The 27751-nt window shown below is 38.8% G+C and overlaps 1 protein-coding gene across 1 annotated transcript in view; it reads right to left on the bottom strand.

The window, feature by feature from the left end:
• The window catches only part of IL31RA (interleukin 31 receptor A), a 60761-nt gene that overhangs the window by 15617 nt on the left and 17393 nt on the right, over positions 1 to 27751 (bottom strand). The window contains exons 4-7 of the mRNA XM_014781528.2: positions 17289 to 17440; positions 12371 to 12533; positions 4819 to 4898; positions 2472 to 2688 (exon numbers count right to left, since the gene is read on the bottom strand). Of these exons, the coding sequence (XP_014637014.2) occupies positions 2472 to 2688; positions 4819 to 4898; positions 12371 to 12533; positions 17289 to 17440 (612 nt within the window). The remainder of the gene's footprint in view (positions 1 to 2471; positions 2689 to 4818; positions 4899 to 12370; positions 12534 to 17288; positions 17441 to 27751) is intronic.

Here is a 27751-nt window from a genome sequence, read left to right as displayed (position 1 = left end):
ACCCCAAAGCAGTTGCAGCCTCATCCTCAGCCACTCATCACACATTCTAGGCCCTGCCTCAGACCTCTCCATAGCTGCCTGCTGGCTAAGGTCTCCTAGAACTCAGAGAATGTTCAGGCCAGAAGGAACCTGAAGGTATATCTATTCCAATCCCTTATTTTAAAGATGGGAAAATGGAGGCCCACAGAAGTAAATAACCAGTTCAGCATCATACAGCATCTGTGACCAGAATTCTAAGTCACTTTATTAATACCCTGTCCAAGGTTCCAGATAAAGTATATTGTGCAAGTTTGGAATCGTGCAGACCTGGGCTTGAATTCCAACTGAGAGACTCTGGGCAAATTATTAGACTTTCCTGAATCTCAGCTTCATCATCTATAAAATGGATCTAAGAGCATCTACCTCAGAGGTCATTTCAAGGCTAACATTAGATTAACCTATGTCATCTTAGCACAATGGCTGACATACACTAATGGACGATATATGATAATTATACTTACTTAATGATTGTTATACTTATAACAATTCTTATTATTATAACTATTCTCCAGTTGACTCCACTTTATTAAGCAAAATTCTGTAGAACATTACTTTCTTATACATCTAGGACAGCGGTCTGTAAACTTTTTCTGTAAAGAGCCAAACAGCAAACATTTTAGCTTTTGCAGGTCAGGTGGTCTCTATCACAACTACTCAACTCTGCTATTGTTGCAAAAAAGAAGCCACAGACAATACATAAATAGGTGTGGTTGTGTTTCAGTAAAACTTTATATGCAAAAACAAGTATCGGGCCAGATTTGGCCCACAAGCTGTAACCTGCCTACACCTAGTCTGGTACCGTTATAACTGATGATCACACTGATGCTTCTGACACAAAGCAAGTACCTTCAGAATTGTGAAAAATTTTTTAAGTTGATAATCCATGACTAATAGAAATTAATCAGAAATCATATTAAGAATGATGATAATAATAATTAGCACTAGACAAAGCATTTTACATACATAATCCCATTTAATCCTCACAATAGCTCTGTGAGGTAGGTATTACTATATAATAATAGCCCCATTTTACAAGTAGCTAAGGTTCAGAAAGGTTAGATAACTTGCCCAAGGTTTATGGTATCTAGTGAAAGAGCAAAGATTTGAATCCAGGGCTGTTGGACTCCAGAGCCCATGTTTTTATCCCCTACTTTTTAGTGCCTCCCACTCCAGAGCCACACCAGGAAACTGAGATTACTATGCAGCAGCACCTCTATTAACAAGGAATATATATTCAATGACACCTGCATTTGTCAGAAACTTCATCACTGGGGTATTGGTTAGCAGCAACTAGGACGTCAGGAACTAAGGACTATGGGAAATACTATTACATACTAACTAAAATAATATCAAGTGTAACTCAAAACACAAAATATGTATATCTAGGAGTTCTAAAATGAGGCAAGGGAAGAAAGGGTTACATTTAAGAAGAGAATAAAGGGAGCATAGGAAGACAAGTCTAGAGCTGGTAGTGTAAATGCCTGAACCAGTCTAGGTCTAAGCAAACAGAGAGAGGTGGAAAATACTGAAGAGTGCATTCTCCAACTATGATGTGCTTCAAAAAATAGTTCCTGATCGCCTTTTCTATGCTCTATGCCTGTTCTATGTTTTGGAATAAAAGAGGAGCGGGGGAGGAGAGGAAGAGGAAAAGGAAAAAGAGGAGAAGAGAAAAACAAACAAAAATCTCTGCCCTCATGGAACTTGCATCCTATTGAGGGAAAGATATGTAATAAACATAATAACTGAGAAAATCTATAGAATGTAGAATAATAAGATTTATAGAAAAAAAATAAAGCAGAAGAGAAAATCCATTGCCTGCAATTCCTTAAATAAAAATCAAAGAAGGTACTTCATTCCAAAACAGGATATAAAATATGTGTTTGCCTGGGAGCAGTAAAATGTTAAAAACAACTTAATCAAAAGTGTAATGAGCAATTTATTGGCAAGTATAAACATTAGAAAATTTCCTAACTTGGTAGTCAAATGTAAGGGAGAAAAGGAAGAAAATGGGAGAGTGAGCAAACCAAGGCTGGGACATGGTCAATACTGTGAGGGGAAGATTTCAAAAGAGAAGTTTCAGCCACAGAGGACAGATGTGGCAGACCTGATAGTCTCATATGGCTCAATCCAGCTTACCTTCACTGAGAACAAAACAAATACACGCTGCACGCAGAACACCTAGGCTTATGACTTTGTATCGTATGATTTATGAAGTCTCTGATTTTCAACACAGGCTTTGTTCCAAAGGAATTTTATTTTAAGGAGCTCATTAATTACCAGAAGATTTTGCTCTCTTCACCATAACCTAAAAAATTCCAACCTCATGTTCGTTTTGACTCGAGAGAAAAAGCAACCCTTGAAAGGACAGGGATTACCCCTTGGCTAATTGGATGGGGCCAGGCATCTAAGTAAGATGTTTAGACTGTACTTACGCTTTTCATCAATAGCTGGAATCCTCAAGGTGGCCACCGGAGACTCCCCCAGAGAATTATAAGAAATCACAGACACCCAATAGGTCTTGCCTCCCAGATACAGATCAAGCTGCTGGTTAGTGGTGTTCCTTGTCTCTGTGAGGTTAGTGTTGTTTTCTGGAAAATACCATATGTTGTAGCCAAGCGTTTTCTCCAGGACCGGGGCTTCTCTTGCCTTCTGAACCCAAAGGAAACAAACTTTATTACCAAAAACAAAAAAAGAAAGCCACTGAGATAATGATAAATGGTGAGGATGGGGTTGGGGGGTAGTGTTAACTATTAGGTGCTAAACTACAATCAGGTAATTACCTTCCCGGAATGAATAATACACCCTGTGCTGTGATATTAACCCTTCAAGTACCCGAAGAGGGGACCTGCCAAATGTCCCCTTGGTATCAACCTTTAACATAAGTCTAAGTCCATGAGGCTACACTAGGAGAATGCCCAAGCCAATGTAAGCAGGGCACCTCCATTTTCTTTTGGCTGTATCTTTCTCTTTATCCCACATGGGCAGAGGAACATAAGCTAAAAAGTTGAGGCATTTCCTCCAAGCCAATCCTAAGACTGTTCTAGCCCTGGGTCATCTCTCACCCAGAAGCTTCCAAGGGTTGGAGAGAACCTGTGCCCTTGCCTTTCATCTCCACACCTCTCCCTCTGAGGGGGGAGTTAGCTTCCTTGGACCAGGCATCCCAGCTAAGAGGACTAAAACATTCAGGGCTACCCTGCCAGACCCAGATCCTTGGTGAGAAGCCTAAGGTGACTCCAGGGGCTCCAAGCCAAACTCTTCTTTTCAGCCTTGAACCTGAGCCCACTAACGAGATGTTTTGCCAAGGGATCAGCATGCTGTGTATTTCCCAGGAATTACAGGGCTTTCCAGTTGTTCACTTTCTGTTACTGACAACACACATAGATGGAGCAAATGACTAAATATAAGGCCAGATAGGACTTTAGAAGTCACTTTGTCCTATTGCCTTTCCAGTTCAGGAATTTCCTTTGTAGCTTCCATGACATAAAAGGTCAGCTAGAACCTTCTTAATGACTGGGGAGCCTTTTCTCTCTCAAGACAATTCACTCTCTTTTTTAAATAATAGCTTTATTGAGATGTAATTCACATAACATAAAATTCACTGTTTTAAAGTGTATGATTCAGTGGATTTTAGTGGATTCACAGAGTTCTACAATCACCACCACTATCTAATTTTAGTCCATTCTTTTTTAAGTGTCTCTGATTCTTAGAAAACTCTCCTATTGGCGCAAAGGAAAGACCAGTCCCCAGGCAGAGGGGATGAGGAGGAGGACATTGAAGTCCATCTCACCTACTTCACAGCTTGGCCTACTTGACCCACTGCTTTGTGGCTAAGACCACATGTGGGTATGTGCTATTGTTTGCTTTTCTTCCCCCAAAATATGTTGACAGAGTCCTTTATTTCCACACTTGATAACTGAGAAAGAAACCACAACATCTGGAATTGATGCTCAAAGATTTCCCAACACCACTGGTTGTGCTTTCCCTTGCTTGCTGCCTCTGCAACCTGAGGCTGTCCCACAGCCCTGAGAGTGAGAGTGTGAAGGGAGAGGAGAAAGGTAGAAGGATGCTCCCAGCCTGAAGTAATTGTGATTGAAATGTCATGTGGCAAAGCAGGGTGAGTTCTCCATTTTCAAAAGGATTTTAAACTTGCCTGGACTTCAGCAAGTATGAGATAACATGATAAGTATTTCCTGAGAATTTTGGAGACATACTAAAGGGTTTGGACATCTCACTGCTCTCCTTCCTCTCTTCTTCCCTCCAACTGCCCCATCTTTTCTCTCCTATTTCCTGGCTGGTTTTCTTTTTCTCTATTTGCCCTTTTCCTTTCCTGTTTATTCCCTCTTCCCCCCTCTTTTCTGTCCTTTTTCCTACCTTCTCCTCTCATTTCCTCCTCCTTTCTCCTCTTCTCTGCATTACTCACCTACCTTCTCCTTTGTTCCTCACTCCCAGGCCTCCATCCTAGAAAGGAACATTTGGCTCTTGTTCTGTCCTTGTACCCCACTATGCCAGCACTCAAAGGGACATGTAAAATATATGCCCCGAAGACACCCCAAGTCAGTGTTCTTCTCCCATGCGGGGCTGGGGCTGTAGAATTTTATATTGCCTTCTAGTGGAGGCCAACCAGTGATGGTTTTCTCCAGAAGGTCAAGGTGCCTCCTGTACTTGCACTTTGTACCTGTCCCAAATGTTAATTTTTCAAGAATCACAGTGCTTGAAGGTGTAAGAGACAAAGGGTTTTAAACAGAAAAAAAAAAAAAAAAAAATCCAGAGGGAGGTCACCTTCCACAACAACTGCACTGGCCTTCTTCCATCCACCATGGCTGGTCTCAGGACTCTCCACAGATCCAGGCCATGTGGAGCTGTAAAGAAAAAGAGCGAGGTGCTCAACTCAGACAGAAGGGAGTTGCAACAAGAGACAATGAAATTAGCTGTGCTGCCTGCTTAGAAGAGGTAGTTGAGAAGGATTTGCTTGAAGGAGCCAGGAGGAGTAAGCAGAGACTGGAGGGATGACAGCATTGCAATGACCAACGATGTATTCATTTTGCAGCCGAAGGATTGAAATCAACCAAAAAGGTAAAAAATAAAACTGCTCTTGGATCTGATGACTTAACGTAAGGTAAAAGAAAAGTACAATAGATCCTATTGTAATATAATTTATCACTCAAATCTGGATTGAAATGTGACATCTCATGTCTTCTAAGATATAACACCTACATACATTAAAGCTGGGAATGACACAGATAAGTGATAAGGAGGTGTATATATATATATATATATATATATATATATATATAGTCATGTGCTGAGTAACGATGTTTTGGTCAATGACAGACCATATATACAATGGTGGTCCCATAAGATTAGTACCATATAGCCTAGATGTGTAGTAGGCTATACCATCTAGGTTTGTATAAGTTCACTCTATGATGTTCCCACAGTGACGAAATCGCCTAATGACGCATTTCTGAGAATGTATCCCCACTGTTAAGCAACACATGATTGTATATATAATTTAGGCCATATCTACAACCAAAAAGGATGAAATTGCATACTTACAATGTTATAAAATATAAGAAAGAATTAAAGAATAAAGGAACAGAAAAATAACCTTTACTAGGTCCTTCCCTGAGCTCTAAATTTAATGCTGATCTTCCTCACAGGAAAAGTAAAAGAGAGTCATATTGAGTTGCATATTTCTCATGGTCTGATAAATAGGAAACATAAAATTCATAAGAAGAGGTAAGTATTTTCTGGCTATGGGTACTGAATTCATAAAAGAAATTTATCATGTGGATCCTCTCAAAAAAAGACACAGGGTAACAGACAGACCAACATCTGCAATCATAGTTGAGCAGAAGTATATAGAAATATTGCATGTGTACATTTCTCATGGTTGTCTTCTATAAAATGCAGGGGCATAATGTTAAACCTGATTCATGCATTTCTCCAGTGAACAACAGAATCTAAGACAACATAGTTCATGGGCCGGCCCCGTGGCTTAGCGGTTAAGTACACGTGCTCCGCTGCTGGCGGCCCGGGTTCGGATCCCGGGCGCGCACCGACACACCGCTTCTCCGGCCATGCTGAGGCCGCGTCCCACATACAGCAACTAGAAGGATGTGCAGCTATGACATACAACTATCTACTGGGGCTTTGGGGGGAAAAAAATAAATAAAATCTTTAAAAAAAAAAAAAAAAGACAACATAGTTCAAGTGTGTTAGCTTCTGATGATCTAATCATACAGAGATAAACAAAGCAAGAGGAATTTACATTCCACTTTATCTCTGGACTATATCTCTCAAATATCATGTCTCAAGCAGCTTTTGACAAAGAGTGGATCACTGGCAATTTATAGTTGAGTGCTCTGACATGCACCTAAGATTTCAAAATGCTGAGTTTCTGATTAAAGAATGGCCCACACACTTTTGCCATAAGAGGAAAGCAGAGAGTTCTAAAGAACTGTCCAGAAGGCTAGTGGCCTGTAATTTGGAGAAATGAGGAAATGTCTCTAATTGAAGCTACAGTTGATGCACTCTGCGTCTTTTCTTGAGGAAATCACACGGCTAAAGATAATGTAATTAGGTCTGCAAAGAACGGGTCCACTACTCAGGCAAAGATCTAAACTATTTTAGTACTGAGAGATTGTTTTCAGGGATCTTTTTAACTTCAGGTGATTCAGTGTCTTAAAGTGAAATTACTGAACTCCAACTAAAAACAAATTCATAATGTAGAAATATGTGCCAAAGGGCAATTAAGTCAATAAACTGTCTTGTCACCAATGGAGAGTCACATTTCTACAACTACTCTTGCAGAAGCCAAAGTGTAGGTAACACAGTCTAACTGTTAGGCTCCAAGTCACTCAATGAGATCTATTGTAATTTCATGTAATCTGGATATAAGGAAACTGGAACTGTCTAGACTTCACATATGACTTCATCTGCATTCCACTGAGGTGTTGTCTTACAAACTCTACCAGGGGTTTTCTGATTTCCCAAAGGTCTTTACTAAATCAGAAGACAAGACAGCCAGTACTCAACTTTCTCAGACAGGGAGCAACAGGCCTGGTTTCAGCCTGTCTACAAGCCAGTGAGACGTGAGCAGAGACAGTTCCTCCCAGAAGACAGACTTAGCCCGAGACTACCTTCAAAGGTGACCCACAGAAGAAGGACTCTCACTCCAGTTCTTACTTGCAGAGCCTCTCTGTTCCAGTTATGTGGAAGTCAGACTCAGGGTTAATAATATTGAGAGTAAGAAAGAAAAAACCTAAAGGCAAAATGTTCAAACAATCCAGTCCCACATATTCATCTGAAGGATAGAGAGAGGTAAAAATAAACTGATGATTAAATAATCAATCATTCTAGTCACTTGATTAGAAATATGAGTGAAATTCTCCTTAGATTTATCCCATAAGAAGCCATTTAGTGTTAGCAGGTAGTGATGATGAATGAATATAATCAGGTATTTTCTTCTTTCACTGAGGCCACTATTTTCTGCAGATATGGTCCAAAGAGAAACAGTCTTCCCATTCTAGACTTCCCACAGATACAGCTTTTAGTAAAACCATTGCCTGACTTGCATATAAATCTTCTATAATTATTACAGCCAATTTTCCATTAACCATGAGTTAATAATGGATTTTCAGTTTAATCAAAGGGGAAAAAGTAATAATTCTGTATTTTTGAAAGAACAAAATGAAAATTTTCCAGATCCATCAAAATATCTACATATTCAAAGGCATCAATTGTTTGGACCAATATAGTAACAATTTGATGTTATGTTGTTTCTATTACAATCTGGGACTACTGCAACTACCACCACCTCACACACACACTGGCGCCCTTGCTGAAGACCACAACAAGAATAGCTAACTTTTAGCAAGTGTCACTGTACTAAGCCTTTTACCTGAATTATCTCATTTAATCCCCACAGCCCTATAATTAGGTACACCAATATTATTGTCTCCATTTCTGAAGCACAGAGAAGTTAAGCAACTGCCCAATATTATAAGCTTTTAATAATAAAGCCAGGATTTAATATAATTATATCGGTGTCGTGTAGTAGATATTTATATGCTTAAATGTGGGTAAGTAACCCTAATAATCAATATGATGAAGTCCAAAAGAAAATGAGTGCTTCACATTCAACTTAGAAATCTTCAAATAATTAGAAAAGGTTTAAGGTGGTATGTATTAAACAACTGGCATTTCTTTGTGAAACAGGGAAACAAATAGTTTATGAATTGGAAAAGGAGAAATTAGGATTTGCTGGGAGGTGGGGGAATTTTCATCAATTTCTTCTGGGATCCTGAAAAACAAGCAAAAGTTCTCTGGTGGTGACTTTGATAAATAAGTGTTGATTTTATTTCATTAGTAAAGGGCACAGAGAAAACCAGCATCCCGTGTTTTGCTAATTAATCTTAGCCAAACTAGCTGAAATAATACATGAGTTGAAATGGTAAATCTTGTTTCTGTCAGCAAAACAAGTGGATGAAACTGACATCAGAGAGTGGCTGGACTATGATGAGCTAACTTAAGACACCGAGCCATAACAGCACCAGGAGGTCACTGGAGAGAAGAGTGACAGCTACAAGGAGGCAAAGAGCTGTGCAAAACAAGATCACACGTGAGGTAGAACTTCGTCTCCCAGATCGCCTGCTGAAAGCGGAGCAAAGGGAGAGGACAATTTGCTCAATTATATTGCATGTGTTTCATTCTAATATTTTAAAAGGGAGGGCTCAGCTAAGACACAGACAACAATAACTAACTGGAACTGTCTAGACTTCACATATGACTTCACCTGCATTCCACTGACATGTTGTCTTACAAGCTCTGCCAACAGATTACAATCATTGGGCCATTTTTTACTGTGTAATTTATGTGCTGTTTGATATTTGTAAACTGTTATATTTGCATTCATTGGACACTTTGAGATATGTCTGTAGAATGTAAATACGTTCCCAAATATTGTATGCAATTTTAATCAAAAGTTTACATTAGATCCACAACTTGACTAGTTTTGTTTTAACCATGCTTGTATTTTTTATTTATTTAAAATTTACATAGACCTCAACACTTGTAAGGCACTGTTCTAAGCACTTAAACACATAATATTTTGGGATTTTCTATGACTTTTTTCCTGTACTGCTACAGCCTGGCATAGAAGACTGGATACTGGTGAAAGGGGCCTTCAGAGGCCATCTAGCCCAATTCCTCAGTGCTGCATGAATCCCTGTTGTGTAACCACACCCACCAAGGGGTTGTCCAGAGTAAGCATGAATATCTCCAGCGGGGATAAAAAATTCAGAAGGCACCAGATTGTTTCCAGGCATCTGACCACATGGGAGGATGTGCCAAACATCTGTTAATACCAACTTGGTCTTATGGGAAAACTCAACCAGGATCCAGAGGAACAAATTGTTGTCCATGTGGACCAGGGAGCACACAAGTTGACCCTATATGTTACCTGAGAGCAGTGGGGGACTCAGCTATGAGACTGAATAAGAAGGGCCTGAAGTCATGGGTGGGGGTGGGGGTGGGGGAATTTCATGGTCTAAAATCCACGTGTTTTACAAACAAATAAGGTTAAAGCCTCAGGTTAGAAGGGTGAGTATTGGGCCGGCCCCATGGCTTGGCGGTTAAGTGCGCGCACTCTGCTGCTGGCGGCCCGGGTTCGGATCCCGGGCACGCACAGACGCGCCACTTCTCTGGCCATGCTGAGGCCGCGTCCCACACACAGCAACTGGAAGGATGTGCAACTATGACGTACAACTATCTACTGGGGCTTTGGGGGAAAAAATAAATAAATAAAATTAAAAAAAAAAAAAAAGAAGGGTGAGTATTTTTGCATTTCTTTTCCATATTTCAGAAGAAGATGTGTGGACATCACCAAGTATTCATCTAATTAGTCATTCCTTCATTTATTCATTGTGTTTAGGCTGAAAAATGGACCCCAAAGATTGAAATCCTAACCCTTGGAACCTATAAATGTTACCTTATGTGGCCAAAGGGACCCTGTAGATGTGATTAAGTTAGGATCTTGAGATAGGGAGATTACCCTGGATTATCCAGGTGGGCCCTAAATGTTATCACTAAGGTCATTACAAGAGGGAGGCAGAGAGATGTGACACAGAACAGGAGAAACAGGTAATGTGATGATGGAAGCAGAGACTGGAGTGACATGTTTTGTAGATGGAGGAAAAGGCCACTAACGAAGGAATATAGGCAGCCACTTGAAGGTGGAAAAGGCAAGAAAACATATTCTCCCCCTCAGCGTCTCCAAAAGGAAACAACCCTGACAATATCTTGACTTAAGACCAGTGAAACTGATTTTGGACTTTTGACTTCTAGAACTGTAAGAGAAAAAATTTGTGTTGCTTTAAGCAACTCAGTCTGTGCTAAGCTATTACAGTGGCCACAGGAAACTAATACATTCATCAAACATTATTGACCATCTACTGGGGGTCAGGCACTGGGCAAGGCTCTTGATTTACAGAGAATGCTAACACATACTGAGTGACCCTGAGCAATTTATTAACATGTCTGAAACAACTCCCTCACCTTCAAATGGGGGTGACTCTACCGTGTTTTATAGGGCTCTTAGGAGGATTAATAATGATAGGAAATCTGGCATTTACTGAATGCATACTATGGGCTAAAGACATTATTTCATTTAATCTTTAAAATAACTCTAAAGCAAAGGAAACCATCAGCAAAACAAAAAGAAAAGCTACCAACTGTGAGAAGATATTTGTAAATCATGTATCTGATAAGGGGTTAATATCCAAAATACATAAAGAACTCACACAATTCAACAACAAAAAAACAAACAACCTGATTAAAAAATGGGCAGAGGATTTGAATAGACATTTTTCCAAAGAAGATATACAGAAGGCCAACAGACACATGAAAAGATGTTCAACATCACTAATTATTAGGGAAATGCAAATCAAAACCACAATGAGATATCACCTCACACCTGTCAGAATGGCTATTACTAAAAAGATAAGAAATAACAAGTGTTGAAGAGGAGGTGGAGAAAAGGGAACCCTCATATACTGCTGGTGGGAATGTAAATTGGTGCAGCCACTACGGAAAACAGTATGGCAATTCCTCAAAAAAATAAAAATAGAACTATCATATAATCCAGCTATTCTGCTTCTGGGTATTTATCCAAAGAACACAAAAACACTAATTCGAAAAGATATGTGCAGCCCTATGTTTACTGCAGCGTTATTCACAATAGCTACTACCTGGAAACAACCTAAGTGACCAGTGACAGATGAATGGATAAAGAAGATTTGGCATCTACATACACAATGGAATACTACTCAGATGAAACCTTGCCATTCGCAACAACATGGATGGACCTTGAGGGTATTATGCTAAGTGAAATAAGTCAGATGGAGAAAGACAAATACCATAAGATTTCACTCATATGTGAAAGATAAACAAACAAACAAACACATAGATACAGAGAACAGATTAGGGGTTACCAGAGGGGAAGGGAGTGGAAGGGGCAAAGAGGTAAAGAGGCACATGTGTACAGTGACGGATGGAAACTAGACTTTTGGTGGTGAATGTGACGTAGTTTATACAGAAGGTGAAATATAATGATGTACATCTGAAATTTACACAATGTTATAAATCAATGTGACCTCAATTGTAAATAATTAATTAATTAAATTTAATAACACTAAAAAGTAGATACTACTATTAACTCAGTTTTACAAATTATATTCCACTATGGAAGAGGGGAATAAATAGCGAAGAAACTGAGGCTTAGAGATTAGGTATCTTGCCCAAAGTCACTCCAGGGCCAGGCCGTAATTTAAAGCCAAGCCCACAGACCTGAAGTACTTAATTATCATACCTAACTCACGGTAAGCACTCAATCAATCCCTTTCTCTTTCCTTCTCTCACTGTCACTAAAAGATGTGACTTTTTTTTCTCATTAGTTATACCTTTATTTCTTTTTTTAGTAGTAGCTACAGGGTTTACAATATATATCTTTAATTTATCATAGGATACCTTTAAATAATATATCTCTTCATATACAGTATAAGAACTTTATAAGAGTATTAAAGATGTGACCTTTTATCTTTGGAGCAAAAGCTGCTAATGTAACTAATACCATCAGAGGAGGGCAGGCTTATCCTGTGGGCTCAGGTGGGTGCAGAGAGTGCCTTGTGGAGAGAGAATGTAGACTCTCTAAGCTCTGGGATTATGGGAGTCCATGATTCCCATGTACGGCCCTTGACAAAAACCACAAAGCCTAGGCCCAGGCCACCTAAACCAGAGCAGGCAGAAAAAGAATTACAAGGGCCCATCTTGCCTTCTTCTTCAGTTGTTCCCATTTTTTCTTGGCTCCAGCCACTCCAGAACATCGACTTCTCAGCCACACACTGCAGAGCTACGACATATTCCGTAAAAGCCTGCAGCCCCATGAGGTTGTATGTTGCATGTCCAAAGAAATATTCTTTGAAGTTGATTTCCATCTAAAAGACAGAGACAACCCAGAGCTGGATGGGAGACCACACGTTATGTTGCCATTTTTCTTCTTCACTCCGCAACCCTCTCTTACCTTTTCAGAACTAGTAGTATTATATCTCAAATTTTAAAATACATAATTTTCATAAATAAACTTCCACACATGCCTGGGGACCATTTGCATCTAAATAGATGTGAGCCACCCCATGAACCACCACCCTCCCCATTTCCTGTCTCTAAGCTTGTGAGGCAGAGATTCCTGCCTCTGGGCTGGATGTGAGTCAGCAGAGTCTTGCTGTTCTGGAAGACGCAATGTGGAGTCCTGGGACCCAGGGCATCTTGGGCCTCAGTTTAAACTGTGCAGGTGACTCCAATACCTAGAGATAAGGCCTCACAGAACAGCAGGTAACACAGAGCTCAGCCATATTAAGTTCAGCCTCATGTCACGAACAAGCCTCAGAAAAGTTAAGTGACTGTGGACTACCTCAGCCTTTGTTATCCGCAGAATTAGGACCAGAACACAGATTTCCTCACTCCTAGACTCTTTCCCTTTACCCAAATCTTCTACTCGAAATGACTGGTTTTTGGGTGACCAGTCAAGCTGCTAAAGATCTTAGCAGCCTGGATGCATAAATTCATTTTGACACTGTCTTGGGTTGGGGAGGGAGGAGAGGTAAATAAATCATTTCTCCTTTCTAAACTTGAGTTTCCTCATTAGTATTGCTTTATATAATCTCTAAAGTCCTTTCTGGACCCAGCCCTCCAAGAGAAACTAAAAATTCAGCTATTTCTTTCTAAGCATGGTCATTGTTGCTGCAATATGAACTTTTAGCTGTTGGTTTACATAAACTTATATTGAGTTGATTAATAAAAATAAACTGCACTGATAGGCATGTCCATTTTGTGAGTATGCACACTAGTCCCAAAGAACCCTGAGAGAGAAGGAAGTCCTGATATTTCTTACGCATATATAACAGCTGTGAAAATAAGTACATAATTATAGGTCCTGGGCCTAAAGGAAATTGGGCAAAATGAGGATGTGAGTATGTGGCAAAAAGCTGAGCCTCCCAGCTGCATATGGACACTTCTGAATTCCCAGCCCACTGAGACAGCATCGGAGCAAGGAAGTAGGGTCCAAAGATGAGGCAGTTTCGCTGCTGAATCCCAGGTTCCCTGAGCACTCTCCTCCAACAGCCCCTGGAGATGTTGCAGTGGCAGAAGAGGGTTGTTGGCAACACAGCTTAGGACAACCCACCATCTCTGGGAAAGTAGCCTCCCCAACTTACCCCGGTTATGGGGCCCAGTTGGAACCAGATCAAGACCTTTAGGAGAAGGCCAACCACATGGTGCCCTCCACAAGTAAATCAAAATAAAAACAATATTAAGCCATAAAATAGGTGCAAGGAAGTCTAATAAAGTTCTATTTTACTTCTCATGCTTTTTAAATTATATAATATTCTTTTTTAAAAAGCTTGTGAGTTTTTCCTCCTGCTTTGCTAGTACCCTCAGCACAGGCACGGCCTGCCTGCTGGGTCTCCTCACACTCATGTTCAGAAAGCTGTGCCTAATGCAGCTATGCAAGCCAGTTCTTCTCAGCCTAGCCTCAAAAGAAAAAAAAAAAATAGCTGCTCAGTCTTTCAAACAGTGTGCATCTAAGGCTTCTTTTACTTTGGCTTTTTGTCCAGACTAAGTGCCTTTGGCCCTCACAGGGTCCAGGATCAATTGATCCTCCATATAGAGGCTTAAATATAAAACTTCCCAACCCAACCCAGGCAATGGACTCCTACCAAAACAATAATTAACTTCATCATGTTTGTTTCTAACACTCTATACTTTGTGCCAAATCCTAGCTCACCCAAAGTGCTTACGTCTTAAGAGATGAGTGAGAAGTTTTGGTTCGAAGCCTAAATCGAACTCTTAAAACAGTCTTGTTTTAAGACTTTTGTAAAGGGTTCACATGGATCCAATTTATAAAGGTGGAAACCCTTTAGATTAGGGCCACAGGAAGGTGGTGTGGAGGTTGCTAAAGTATGTCAAATGAATGACTGAACTTGGAGTCAGAAAACCTGGGCTCAGGTCTGCAACTTACAAACCTTGCAATCTTGGACAGGTGATTTAAACTCTCTACATTGCAATTTTATAATCTGTAAAAATAAGAATTGTGATGCCTCATTTATAGGATATTTGCAAAGATTAAATAGTTTGGAGTATAAGAAAGCACTTTGTAACCCACATAGCATCATACAAATATGAGTCTTGCTATACAGACATATTGGGATTTTAGAATTAGCTTTTATATGGTTTAGTTTAGTTAAACAAACATTTATTGAGGCCATGTGCCAGACAATGGGAAAACAAAGATGAAAACCAAGGTCTCTGTGTTTGAGGAACTTACAGTCTAACGCTGGGAGAGATGACTTTAAATGACTGTGTGGAGCAAGACGTGCAGTGACAGAGGACGAGTGCCTAGCTTAGGCTCTCAGAAGGAAATATGTCAGACCTGAGTTCTGAGAGATGAATAGATCTAGCAAGGTTTGGGGCAGGAGTAGAGGTACAAAGGCAGAGGGTGTTCTAGGCAGAAGCACGAATAGTGAGATGACATGATGCAAGGGAAACTAGCAATTCAGAATTACTTGAGAAGCAAAGGCAAGATGAAAAGATGAGGTTGGAGGGGTCGATAGGGGCCAGGTCTTGGAGGGTTAAGGTTTTGGACCTTCTTCCATAGATAATGGGAACCATCCATAGAAGTTCGGGTTGACTTAGCTGGATTTAGAACTGAGTAGACTTGATTGTGCTCCAAAGCTGAAAAGAAAGAGATATTGGCTGCACATTCCACTTTCCTTCCCACTTCCTCCAGGAGAACAGGAGGAAAAACCTCTGACCTCAGGGTCTAGAAGCAAGGAGGCAAAGACGAGTGCAGATGTAGGTGAGTTTGTCAAAGAAGTGGGCATAGGATGCTGGGAGTTGGGGTAGTTTACACATCCTGTCCTCACCTAGTGTTGTACATGGTTTAGTAATTTTTTAGAGGGACATAGATCTCCTTTATTTTTCTTGTTGAATTCTATTCCAGCAGCCATAGGACTCTGGGACCAGACAAATAGAAGAAATCAAGGGTTGCTAGACAATAGATTACTTTAGAAACTCCTCAGGTTCACTGAGACCATGACATGTGGTGTGAAGGAAGATGAGCTTATGTTGTGCCAGGGACTGCCCTGCTAAGGGGTTCCCTTCTGAGTTCCAGGAACTACAAATCAGTGAGTCTTATGTTACATGTAGTCAGGTTCTAGGAGAATGGTTCCAGAGCTGGCATAGAAATGAACCTGAAAGGAGGAGTGGACATCATTATTTCTCTTGTCTTGAACACAAGACAAGTGAAACTTAACCAATTTTCTTTTCTGAAAGAGTGCTAGACAAGGAGAGGATGCAACAGACATGGTATCTATGGGTTTCAGCAAACAAAAAGGCCTAGTGATAGCCTCATAAACAAGATTTAAAAAGTAGGCTGAATGATTCCAGTGGTAATTAGGTATATTCAAAGAAGCCTGAGTAAATGACCACACTCAAAGAAGGAGAGGTTGATGTCTCTGGATGGTCTCTACTGATTTACCACAGGCCTCTGATGTAGTCACTACTTTCATTAATGATGAGATAAAGGTATAGAAGTGAGTGTTATCAAACCGGAAGATACTGAAAAGTTAGAAAGTAGAAAGTTAACTGTAAGTTTGGGGTGATAGAATAAAGATTCTAAATGGGCTGAAATGATGGATAAGATGAACATGAAGAAATTCAATAGGAATAAATAAAACACCTGCACTTAGGTTAAAAACCAACAAGTTATAAGACAGTGGAGATGTGTTTTACTAGCAAATCTTGTGTGGGGAAAAAGTCTTAAAGATTTAACTGATTTAACTGGCTAGGAGGTAATTAAGAGTCAAAAATGTAAGGTGGTTGCCAAAAAAAATGTTGATATAATTTCAGGCTACATTAATGGAAATATGAGAATACTGAAATCTGAAGTAAGAAAATATTTCTTAAGATACAAAAAGCATTAAGAATAAAGGAAAAGATTGATGAAATTTGACAGTATTAAAATTAAGAAGTTCTATTCATCCAAAGTCACCAGTAAGAGAGTGAAAAGGCAAGCCATATAATGAGAGATGTTTGCAACACACATAACAAATAACAGACTCATAAATAGAATATATAAGGAACTCCTACAAATCAATTAAAAAATCAGACCATCCAATAAAAAAATGTGCAAAAGGCTTAAATCAACACTTGTTGAAATTTCTTACTCTTTAATACGTCCCTGTGCTCAGAATGCAAGATGCCTATAATAAAACACTTTTCCAGGGCTGGCCCGGTGGCAAAGTGGTTAAGTCCGCGCATTCCACTTTGGTGGCCTGAGGTTCGCCAGTTCGGATCCCAGGCGTGGACATACATACCACTTGCCAAGCCATGCTGTGGTGGCATCCCACATACAAAATAGAAGAAGATTGGCATGGGTGTTAGCTCAGGGGCGATCTTCCTCAAGCAAAAAGAGGAAGATTGGCAACAGATGTTAGCTCAGGGCTCACGAAAAAAAAAAAACACTTTTCCAATCTAAAAGACCCAAATGGGAACCTGGGAAGAAAAGTATTCACTATTATCTATCTCCTATTTTCAATTTAGAAAATGGAAAAAATGATTCCAGGTCAACAAAAGTTGTCAATAATTCTCTTCTTTGAGCCCTCTAATAGAAATATTATAATGGCATAACTTACCCAGTGGGCACTATTTACTGTTCTGAATCGAAGCATGTACTTTAAAGTAGTTGAAGCAGGTGCCAACACAGGCCTTTTCCATTTTATTTGAACCATTCGTTTGACGCCCAAAACTGGTTTCACACTGTAAATCTCAGGTGGTTCGGTTTTTACTGAAAATAAAAATCATACAGTTCCCATATTTGCAAAAAGATCAGAAGGTACTAATAATATCCACCCAAAACTGAAAAAAAAAAAAAACCTAGGAAGGAAAAGATAGTGCATATTTTGTGATCTGCTATATGCAGATGGCATTAGGAAGGCAGTGCAAAAGAAATGCTGTCACTGCCTTCCCCATAAAAAAGGAAGGTCCAATGAGGAAAGGATACATTTCTATGATTTTTCTGAAAGTCAGCCTTTTACCGATTGGGTCCGATCCTAAGCCAAGCAGAAGGGAGGTAAAAAGAAGAGACTACACAACCAGAAAATGGGCTGTTCCACTTATCTACTCTCCCCTCCCCTTGCCCTCTCTTTCCTGGACCTCCAGGATGAAGGAGTGCCCAGTACAAAAGCATCTCTCATTTCCCCTGAACACTATAAACATTCTCTTCCAAAATCTCTCTCCTTGAAAGTACGTATATTTTTTTTCTGCTTATAAAAGTAACATATGCTCATTCCAAAAATATTTATTTTAAAAGATTTAAAATATATATATATATATTTCTGTATTTAAATAGAAAAATACAAAGAAAAACTTTAAATCATCCATTACACCATCAACCAGAGATAACCATTATTAACATTTTGGTGTATTTCTAGGCTTTTTTCTATGTACGTATTTGTATATTTTTAAAACAAAATTAATATTATGCTAAATAAAGCTTTTGTCTTTTTTAATAACATTATGCAATCAGCACATACCCCCTTGCATTAAAAATTCTTCAAAACATGATTTTTTCAAAGCTTCATAATATTCCATCTTATGGATGAACAAAATTTATTTGACCCTTTCTCTATTATTGCACATTCATAGTGTTTCCAACTTTCCATTTTAAAGCTCCCTGAGAACAGAAGCTGGGTCTTGATCACAAAGCCTAGAGTTAACACCCGGCACTTAGCAGGTATCAGATATTTCTTAAGTGAATAAACGAGTGGATGATAGTTGTATCTTTGCATCTCTGACAGTTTCCTTAGATCTCCTTAGGATAGAATGACTCAGTAAAAGGGTATGAACGTTTTTAGGGCTGCTTCCCTACAGCGCCATTTTGCTTTCCAAAAAAGCTCTACTAATTGCAGTTTCCATCAACAGTATGTGAACACCCATCTCACCACACCCTTGCTAGCTAGTATTGAGTAGTATCATCTTTTCTATCTTTGTAATCCCTGAAGTTTTTTGGAGAGCAATATCCCTACTTAGATCCATAGAATTAAAAACATTGGGTAAAAATAGTCAGAAAGCTCTTTGTAGCTACTCAAAAAATAATATGTACTTAATATGCCTGGACTAAAGGGTAGTCATCAATATATGTGGCCACTCAGTGGGTGGAGCTGTAAACAATAGACATATGAAGTAATTTTTATAAGATTATTGATATTTGTTGAGCACTTGATAAGTGTTTTTTGAGGAGAATCATTTTGTTAACCCCTCTCAACCACCTAACATTTGTTATACTTATTTTTCAGAAGGTAAAACTGAGATATTGAAAGGTTAAATAACTTCCTCATAAGAAGCCAAGCTGGGATTCATTTGTACCCTATCCAAAATTCCTTCCCTTAACCATTAAGCTAGACTGCCTCCAGTCAGAGTAAACACAAATCCCTGTTGTAGCTCCATTCAATTCTACAAATATATCACCAAGAAGATAAGTTATTAATTTTTACTCTGATGAAAAATGGCTCTCAGAATTGCTCATTAAGAACTGACATATACTTAATGATGTCAGCAAATGATGGACTAGAAAATACATAAAAATTAAATAAAAATAAAACAGAAACTGGCTAAACTAACCTGGTTGGAGTTCTGAAAACTAGTCAAAGTTTTACAGCAACCAAATGAATACCCAATCAAGAAAAAGTCACCTTCAAAGTGTTAGGAAAAGTTTTGTGGCAGTCTTACTTGCCCTTGTCTTATCCCCTCCCCAGCACGTCAGTGGTCTTGGTCCGGAGGAGACAGAAACCCAGCTCCTACTTCCCTTCCTCAAACCACAGAGAGCAGAAGAGACCTTGTTTACAAAATTCTGACCTCTCTGGAGGAAGACTGAAAGATTGGTCTCTGTTTTGTCTAACTCAGATCTCAGGTAGGAAAACATCAGGTGCTGCTCATGAAAGCTGCAGGGAGACTAAAGACCCACACATACCTGGGTCAAGAGATACAGGTAGAGACATGCAATAGGCCATCTAAGGTCCTGAGGAGAAGTTGGGTGAGACTTTTTGAGAAATTAAGGCATTCAAAAGCAACTGTGTATACAGAGGAATTGAGAAAGCAACATGCAGGCCAAGGCAAGATGCATACTCAGAAAATACCTGAGCAGAATTTAAGCTTTCACCTGAGACTGATCCTTAGGCTCAGAGCAAGCCCAGGTAATCTGTGAAGAACTGCCCCAGCACAGAGCCAGTCTGCAAAGAGTAGGAGAGGTGGCTGTTTTTTCAAATGTCCAATTTTAAACAAACAAATCACAAGTCATAAAAAGAAACAAGAAAACATGGCCCATTCAAAGAAACAAATTACATTGACAGAAACTGTCCTTGAGGAAACCCAGACACCAGGCTTACAAGACAAAGACTTTTAAAAAACTGTCTTAAATATGCTCAAAGAGCTATAGGAAAACATGGACAAAGAACCAAAGGAAGTCAAGAAAACAATATATAATCAAAATGAGAATATCACCAATAAAAAGACAGAAATTATAAAAAGGACTGAAACAGAAATTCTGAAGCTGGAAACTACAATAACTGAAATTTAAAAATTCAATAGACAGGATAAACAGCAGAGTTGAGCAGCCAGAAGAAGGATAAGCAAACATGAAGACAGGACAATTGAAATTATTGAGTCTGAGGAGCAGAAAGAAAAAAGAATGAAGTAAACAGAGCCTACGGTACTTGTGGGACACAATCAAGTGGATCACTATACACATTATGGGGATCCCTAATGGAGAAGAAAGAGAGGAAGGGACAGAGAGATTATTTGAAGAAATAATGGCCAAAAACTTCACAAATTTGATGAACTACATGAATCTGAAACTCCAAGAAGCCCAACAAACTCCAAGTATGATAAACCCAAAAAGACCAACACCAAGACACATTACAATCAAACTGTCAAAAGACAAAGAGTATCTTGAAAGCAGCAAGAGAGAAGCAACTCATCACATACGAGGGACCCACAACAAGATTATCAGCTGATTTCTCAGCAGATATCGCGGATGCCTGAAGGCCTTAAAAGTGTTTTTTAAAAAAAAAGTGTTGAAAGAAAAAAAAACTGTCAACTAAGAATTCTATATCTGGCAAAACTGTCCTTCAAAAGTGAGAGAGAAATTAAGACATTCCCAGATAAACAAAAGCTGAGTGAGTTCATAACCACTAGGCCTTCCCTACAGGAAATTCTAAAGGGAGTCCTGCAGCAAGCAATGAAAGGACACTAGACAGTAACTTGAAGCCAACGTGGAGACATAAAGTTCTCCAGTAAAGGTAAATACACAGGCAAATATAAAAGTCAGTATGATTATAATTTTGATTTATAATTCCTCTTTTTATTTTCTGCAGGACTTAAAAGACTGATATAAAAAATAATTATAAATCTATGTTGGTGGGTATACAATTATAAACATGTAATCTGTGACATCAATAACATAAAGTGGAGGCAGGGAATGGGGCTCTATAGGAGTAGAGATTTTGTATACAATTAAAGTTAAGTTGGTATAAATTCAAATTAGCTTGTTATGACTTTATGGTGTTTATATGTAATCCCTATGGTAACCACAAAGAAAATATCTATAGAATACACACAAAAGGGAATCAAAATGTGTCACCACAAAAAAACAACTAAACACAAAAGAAGGCAGTAATGGAGGAAACAAGGGACAAAAAAGATATAAGACACACAGAAAATAAATGACAAAATGGCAGAAGTAAGTCCTTCCTTCTCAGTAATTTTTTAAACCACTTTATTGAGGTATTATTGACATGTAAAAAGCTATCCGTATTTAATGTATACAACTTGATGAGTTTGATGAAACCATCACTGCCATCATGGCCATAGACATATCCATCATCTCCCAAAATTTCTTCCCACTACTTATTAATTTTTTGAGGTAAAAACACTTAACATAAGATCTACCCTCTTAGCAAATTTTAAGTATACAATACAATATTGTTAGCTATAGGCACTATGCCTCGTAGGAGATCTATAGAATTTCTTTATCTTCCATAACTGAAAGTTTGTACCCTTTAACCATCACCTCCTCCTTTTCGCCTCACTCCAGCTCCTGGCAACCACCATTCTACTCTCTGCCCCTATGAGTCTGACTATTTTAGATTCTACATATAAGTAAGATCACACAGTATTTGTTGTCCTGTGTCTGGCTTATTTCACTTAGCATAATGTCCTCCAGGTCCATCCATGCTGTTGTAAATGGCAGGATTTCTTCTTTCTTAAGGCTGAATAATATCCTGTTGTATGTATATATCACAATTTCTTTATTTATTAGTCTGTTCATGAACATTTAGGTTGTTTCCATATCTTGGCTATTGTGAATAATGTTGCAATGAACATGAAAATGCAGGTATCTCTCTGAGATCCTGATTTCAATTCTTTTGGATAAATACCAGAAGTGGGATTGCTGGATCACATGGTAGTTCTATTTTTAATTTTTTGAGGAAATTTCTTACTGTTTTCCATAACGGCTGTATCAATTTACATTCCCACCAACAGTGCACCTTTTCTCTACATCCTCACCAACATTTATCTTTTATTTTCTTTTTTAATAATAGCCATCCTAACAGGTGTGAAGTGATATCTCATTGTGGTTTTTTTTTTTTTTTTTAAAGATTTTATTTATTTATTTTTTCCCCCCAAAGCCCCAGTAGATAGCTGTGTGTCATAGCTGCACATCCTTCTAGTTGCTGTATGTGGGACACGGCCTCAGCATGGCCAGAGAAGCAGCGCGTCGGTGCGCGCCCAGGATCCGAACCCGGGTCGCCAGCAGTGGAGCGCGCTCACCCAACCACTAAGCCACGGGGCCGGCCCTCATTGTGGTTTTGACTTGCATTTCGCTAATGATTAGTGGTGCTGAGCACATTTTCATATGCCTGTTGGCCATTTGTATGTCTTCTTTGGAGAAATGTCTATTCAGGTCCTTTGACTCTTTTTTTAATGGGGTTATTTGCTTTTTTGCTATTCAGTTGTAGGAGTTCCTTATATATTTTGGATATTAATCCCTTATCAAATATATGGTTTGCAAATATTTTCTCTCATTCTTCAGGTTGCCTTTTCATTTGTTGATTGTTTCCTTTGCTATACAGAAGCTTTTTAGTTTGATGTAATCTCACTTATTTACTTTTGCTTTTGTTGCCTGTGCTTTTGGTGTCTTACCCAAGAAATCATTGCCAAGATCAATGTCAAGGAATCTTGTCCCTATGTTTTCTTCCAGGAATTTTATGGTCTTATGTTTAAATCTTTAATCCATTTTGAGTTGATTTTTCTGTATGGTGTAAGCTATGAATCCAATTTCATTCTTTTGCATGTGGATATCCAGTTTTCCCAGCACCATTTATTGAAGAGACTATCATTTCCCCATTTGGTATTCTTGGTGCCCTTTTCAAAGACGAGTTGACCATATATGCATGGGTTTATTTCTGGGCTCTCTATTCTGTTCCACTAGTCTATGTTTCTGGTTTTATGCCAATACTATACTGCTTTGATTACTATAGCTTTGTAGTTTATTTTGAAATCAAGTAGTGTGGTGCCTACATATTTGTTCTTCTTGTTCAAAATTGCTTTGGCTATTTGGGGTCTTTTGTGGTTCCATATGAATTTTAGGAATTTTTTTTCTATTTCTGTGGAAAATGCTGTTGGAATTTTGATAGGGATTGCACTGAATCTGTTAATCGTTTTGCACTGTACAGAAATTTTAACAATATTAATTCTTCCAATCCATGTACACAGGATATATTTCCATTTATTTGTGTCTTCTTCCATTTCTTCCATCAATGCTTTATAGTTTGCAGTGTATATATCTTTCCCCTCCTTGGAAAAATTTATTCCTAAGTATTTTACTCTTTTTGATGCTATTGTAAAGAGGAGTGTTTTCTTAATTTCTTTTTTGGATAGATCTTAGTACTTAGCAACACTTTACCAGGCTCTAGAGATAGATTATGAAAATAAAATTTCTTCAGAGATTAATTTTATAAATCTGCATTTTACTAATTTAGACCAAAATTCCTCCTCACTCTAAGTTTTAATCAGTGGCAGTTACAGAATATTTAAATATTTACTAAATCTAGTTGAAAGAGGGATAGCAAGTTTTGGGAGGTTTTTCTGTTTTTCTTTTTTTAGTTATCTTTGTGACTGAATTTACTTTTTAATATTTTAAATTGCTAAATAATACATGTGCATTTTAAGAAAGTAAAGATAATAATAAAGGTTTATAAAGAAAAAGTGAATAATCTTGTCCATTCCAGGTCCATCATTATGAGGTAATGCCAGCGTTTACGGTATGAGGTAAGCCTTCCAAAGGATGTTCTAAAAAAAATTTGTTTTAAAAAGAAACCCAAGTCAAAAAACTTCACAAAAAGAAAATCTCAGGCCCAGATATCTATAGTGGTGAAGTCTAACAAAGGTTTAAAGAAGAACTAACACTAATCCTGCAGAAACTCTGCCAAAAAAATGAAGACCAGGAAACACCTTCCAACTCATTCCATGAGGCCAATATTACCCTGATACCAAAAACAAAGATATCACAAGAAAACAACAGACCAATATTCCTTATGAATATAGAAGCAAAAGCCCTCAACAAAAAAACTAGCAATCCAAATTTAGCAACATATAAAAAGGATTATATACCACAACCAGATGAGATTTATCCCAAGAATACAAGGTTTGGTTAACTTATGGAAATCAGTCAATGTAATATACCATTTTAATAGAATAAAGGACAAAACCACATGATTATCTCAATAGATACATAAAAAGTATTTGACAAAATTCAACACCTATTCATGATAAAAACACTCAGCTAACTACGAATAGAAGGGAATTTCATCAACCTTATAAAGGGCATCTACAAAACCCTGCAGCTAACATCATACTTAATGGTGAAAGACTAGATGCTTTCCCCCTAAGATCAGGAACAAGAAAAAGATGTCTGCTGTTACCACTTCTATTCAACATTGTATTGGAGGTTCTAAACAGGGCAACCAGGCAAGAAAGATAAATAAAAGACATCCAGATTGGTGAGGAAGAAGCAAAACTATATTTTCAGAGGACATGACCTTGTATGTAAAATATCCTAAGGAATCCACAAAAAACCTATTACATCCAACATACAAGTGCAACAAGATTACAGGTTACAAGTTCAATATATACAAATCAACTGTATTTGTATACTCTAATAATGAACTCTGAAAATAAAATTAAGAAAGCAATTCCATTTACCATACCATCAAAAAACTTGAGAATAAAACTTGAGAATAAAATACATGAGAATAAATTTAACCAAAGTACAAGACTTGTACACTGAAAACTACAAAACATTATTCAAAGAAATTAAAGAAGGCCTAAATAAGTGGAAATCCACAAATATCCCATATTTGTGGATTGGAAGATTTTATATTACTGATAGCAATATCCCTATCAAAATCCCAGCTGCCTTCTCTGCAATAATTGACAAGTTGATCCTAAAATTCATTAGAAAATGCAAGAGACCCAAAAGCCAAAACATTCTTGAAAAATAACAAAATTGCAGGACTCACTTTCTTGATTTCAAAACTTATTCTAAAGCTCCAGCAATCAAAATAGTGTGATACTGGCATAAAGAATAAGATACTCGCATAGAATTGAGAACCAGGAAAAAAAAAAAAAAAAAAAACCTTACATTTATGGAGAATAGGTTTTGACAAGAGCACCAAGACAATCCAATGGGGAAAAGAATTATCATTTTAACAAATGGTGCTGGGACAACTAGATATTCCATGCAAAAGAATGAAGTTTGACTCCTACCTCATGCCATATACAAAAATTAACTCAAAGTGGATCAAAGAACTAAATCTCAGAGCTGAAACTACAAAACTCTTAAGAGAAAATGTACCAATAGATCTTTGTGATCTCAGGTTAGGCAATGGTTTTTTAGATCTGACATTTAAAGCACAAGCAATAAAAGAAATAATAGATAAATTGGACTTCATCAAAATTAAAATTTTTCTGTTTCAAAAGACAACATCAAGAAATTAGAAAGACAATTGGAAGTCAGCATTGTGGCTGAGTGAGTTGTTCCCTTGTCTCTCCCCTCTAAGTTACAACCAGTAGGACACCCATTGACCAACAAAGGACTCTCTGCACAGCACACCAGAACACCTGAGAGATCCATAGATCTAAACAGGACCTCCTGGAGACAGTGGAATTATGGGAGCAGTGGCGGCAGCTCCCAAGACTGGAGGTTCCAGGATCTGTGGCCGTGCCTGTGAACAGAGGCCCCAAACACTGATGTAATGCCCACAAATGGAGGCCCCAGGAATCCACGCAGCCCACGCTCCCGGATGTGCCAGGAATCATTGTGGGCCTGTGACTGGAGACTCTAAGAACCGTGAGACACTTGTGACCCAGCCGACAGCGGTGACTCTGACACCACCCCTTCCAGCAGCAGGGGCCGCACCCAAGATGCAAATAACCCCAGCAGCGGCAGCAGTGCCTGTGATTTGAAGTTTCAAAAAGCACACTAGCACCAGAGACCAGAGGCTACAGGAGTAGCAGCAGCACTCACAGCTCAGGCTCTACCCCTCCCCTAGCAGTAGCAGATGGCACCTGTGACCTGAGATTTCAGGAAACACAGTGGCACTTGTGGCTTAGCCCCTACGCCACCCCCAGCAGTGGTGGGTCTCACCTATGACCTGAGGCTTCAGGAGTCACAGCAGTACCTGTGACCCAGCCCTCAGTGGCGGCACCCCAAACACCAGCCCTACCAGCAGCAGGGGCTGCATATAAGAACCCAGGCCCCTGGCAGCAGTGCTGCCAGCACCCCCAGATAACCCAGGAGCAGCAGCGTAGGTGGTGCATGTGGCAGCAGCACTTGAGCCCGTGGAGAGCCTGCAGAGAACCAGACATGGAACAAGAGACCCAGGTGACCCGAGAAGCAGCAGAAGTGCTCACAGCCTGGGGAACCCAGTGGCAACACCCACAACTGCAGTGACATCGTAAGCAGCAAGGCACTAGCAACCTTGGAGGCACAAGCAGCACAAGGAGGGCACTGATGCCTCTGGGAGAGGCAGTGGAGAGTAGAAAGCACAGGCTCTCAAATACAACCAGAAGCAGCTCAGAATCAAAATAACCAAACTCTTACCCAAAAAAGAAAGGCTTCTATTGCCACAAATGTGCTGGCAGAGAAATAACTCATTAATCACCATGAAGAACTATAGTAACGTGGTAGCACAGAAAGAAAATGACAACTCTCCAGAAACCAAACTTAAAGTCTAAGAAGATTGTGATCTGACAGAGAATTCAAAATAGCTGTCATGAAGAAACTCAACGAGTTACAAGAAAACTCAGAAAGACAGTTCAATGAGCTCAGGAATAAAACTAATGAACAGAAGGAGTACTTCACCAAAGAGACTGAAACTCAAAAAAAAAATATGGAGATGAAGAACACAATTAATGAGATGAAAAATAAAGTAGAAAGCTTTGGAAATAGAGCAGACCATATGAAACACAGAATTAGCAAGCTCAAGACAGAAATCTAGAAATGATTCAAGTGGAAGAGGAGAGAGAGCTAAGATTTTTTTAAATGGAGAAATTCTATGAGAAACATCTGACTCAATTAGGAAAAGCAACATAAGGATAAAGGGTATCCCAGAAGGAGAAGAGAGAGAGAAAGAAGCAGAGAGCTTATTTAAAGAAATAATAGCTGAGAACTTCCCAAACCTGGAGGAGGAACTGGATATACAAGTACATGAAGCTATTAGGACACCTGATTATCTCAAGGCAAAAAGACCTCTCTAAGGCATATTACATTAAAGTTGTCAAAAGTCAATGACAAAAAAGAATGTTAAGGGTGGCCAAAGAGAAGAAAATAACTTACAAAGGAACACCCATTAGGCTATCATTGATTTCTCAGCAGAATTTTACAGGCTAGGAGAAAGTGGAATGATATATTCAAAATACTGAAAGACAAAAACTATCAGCAAAGAATACTCTATCCAGCAAAGTTATCCTTCAGATATGAAGGAGAAATAAAGGCTTTCCCAGACAAACAAAAGCTGAGGGAGTTGATCACCACTAG

This window comes from Ceratotherium simum, chromosome 18, assembly GCF_057802395.1.
Source record: "Ceratotherium simum simum isolate JZ-2026a chromosome 18, ASM5780239v1, whole genome shotgun sequence".
Lineage (NCBI taxonomy): Eukaryota > Metazoa > Chordata > Mammalia > Perissodactyla > Rhinocerotidae > Ceratotherium > Ceratotherium simum.
The sequence above is the reverse complement of the archived record's forward strand: the minus strand, read 5'-3'. Positions and strand labels throughout refer to the sequence as shown.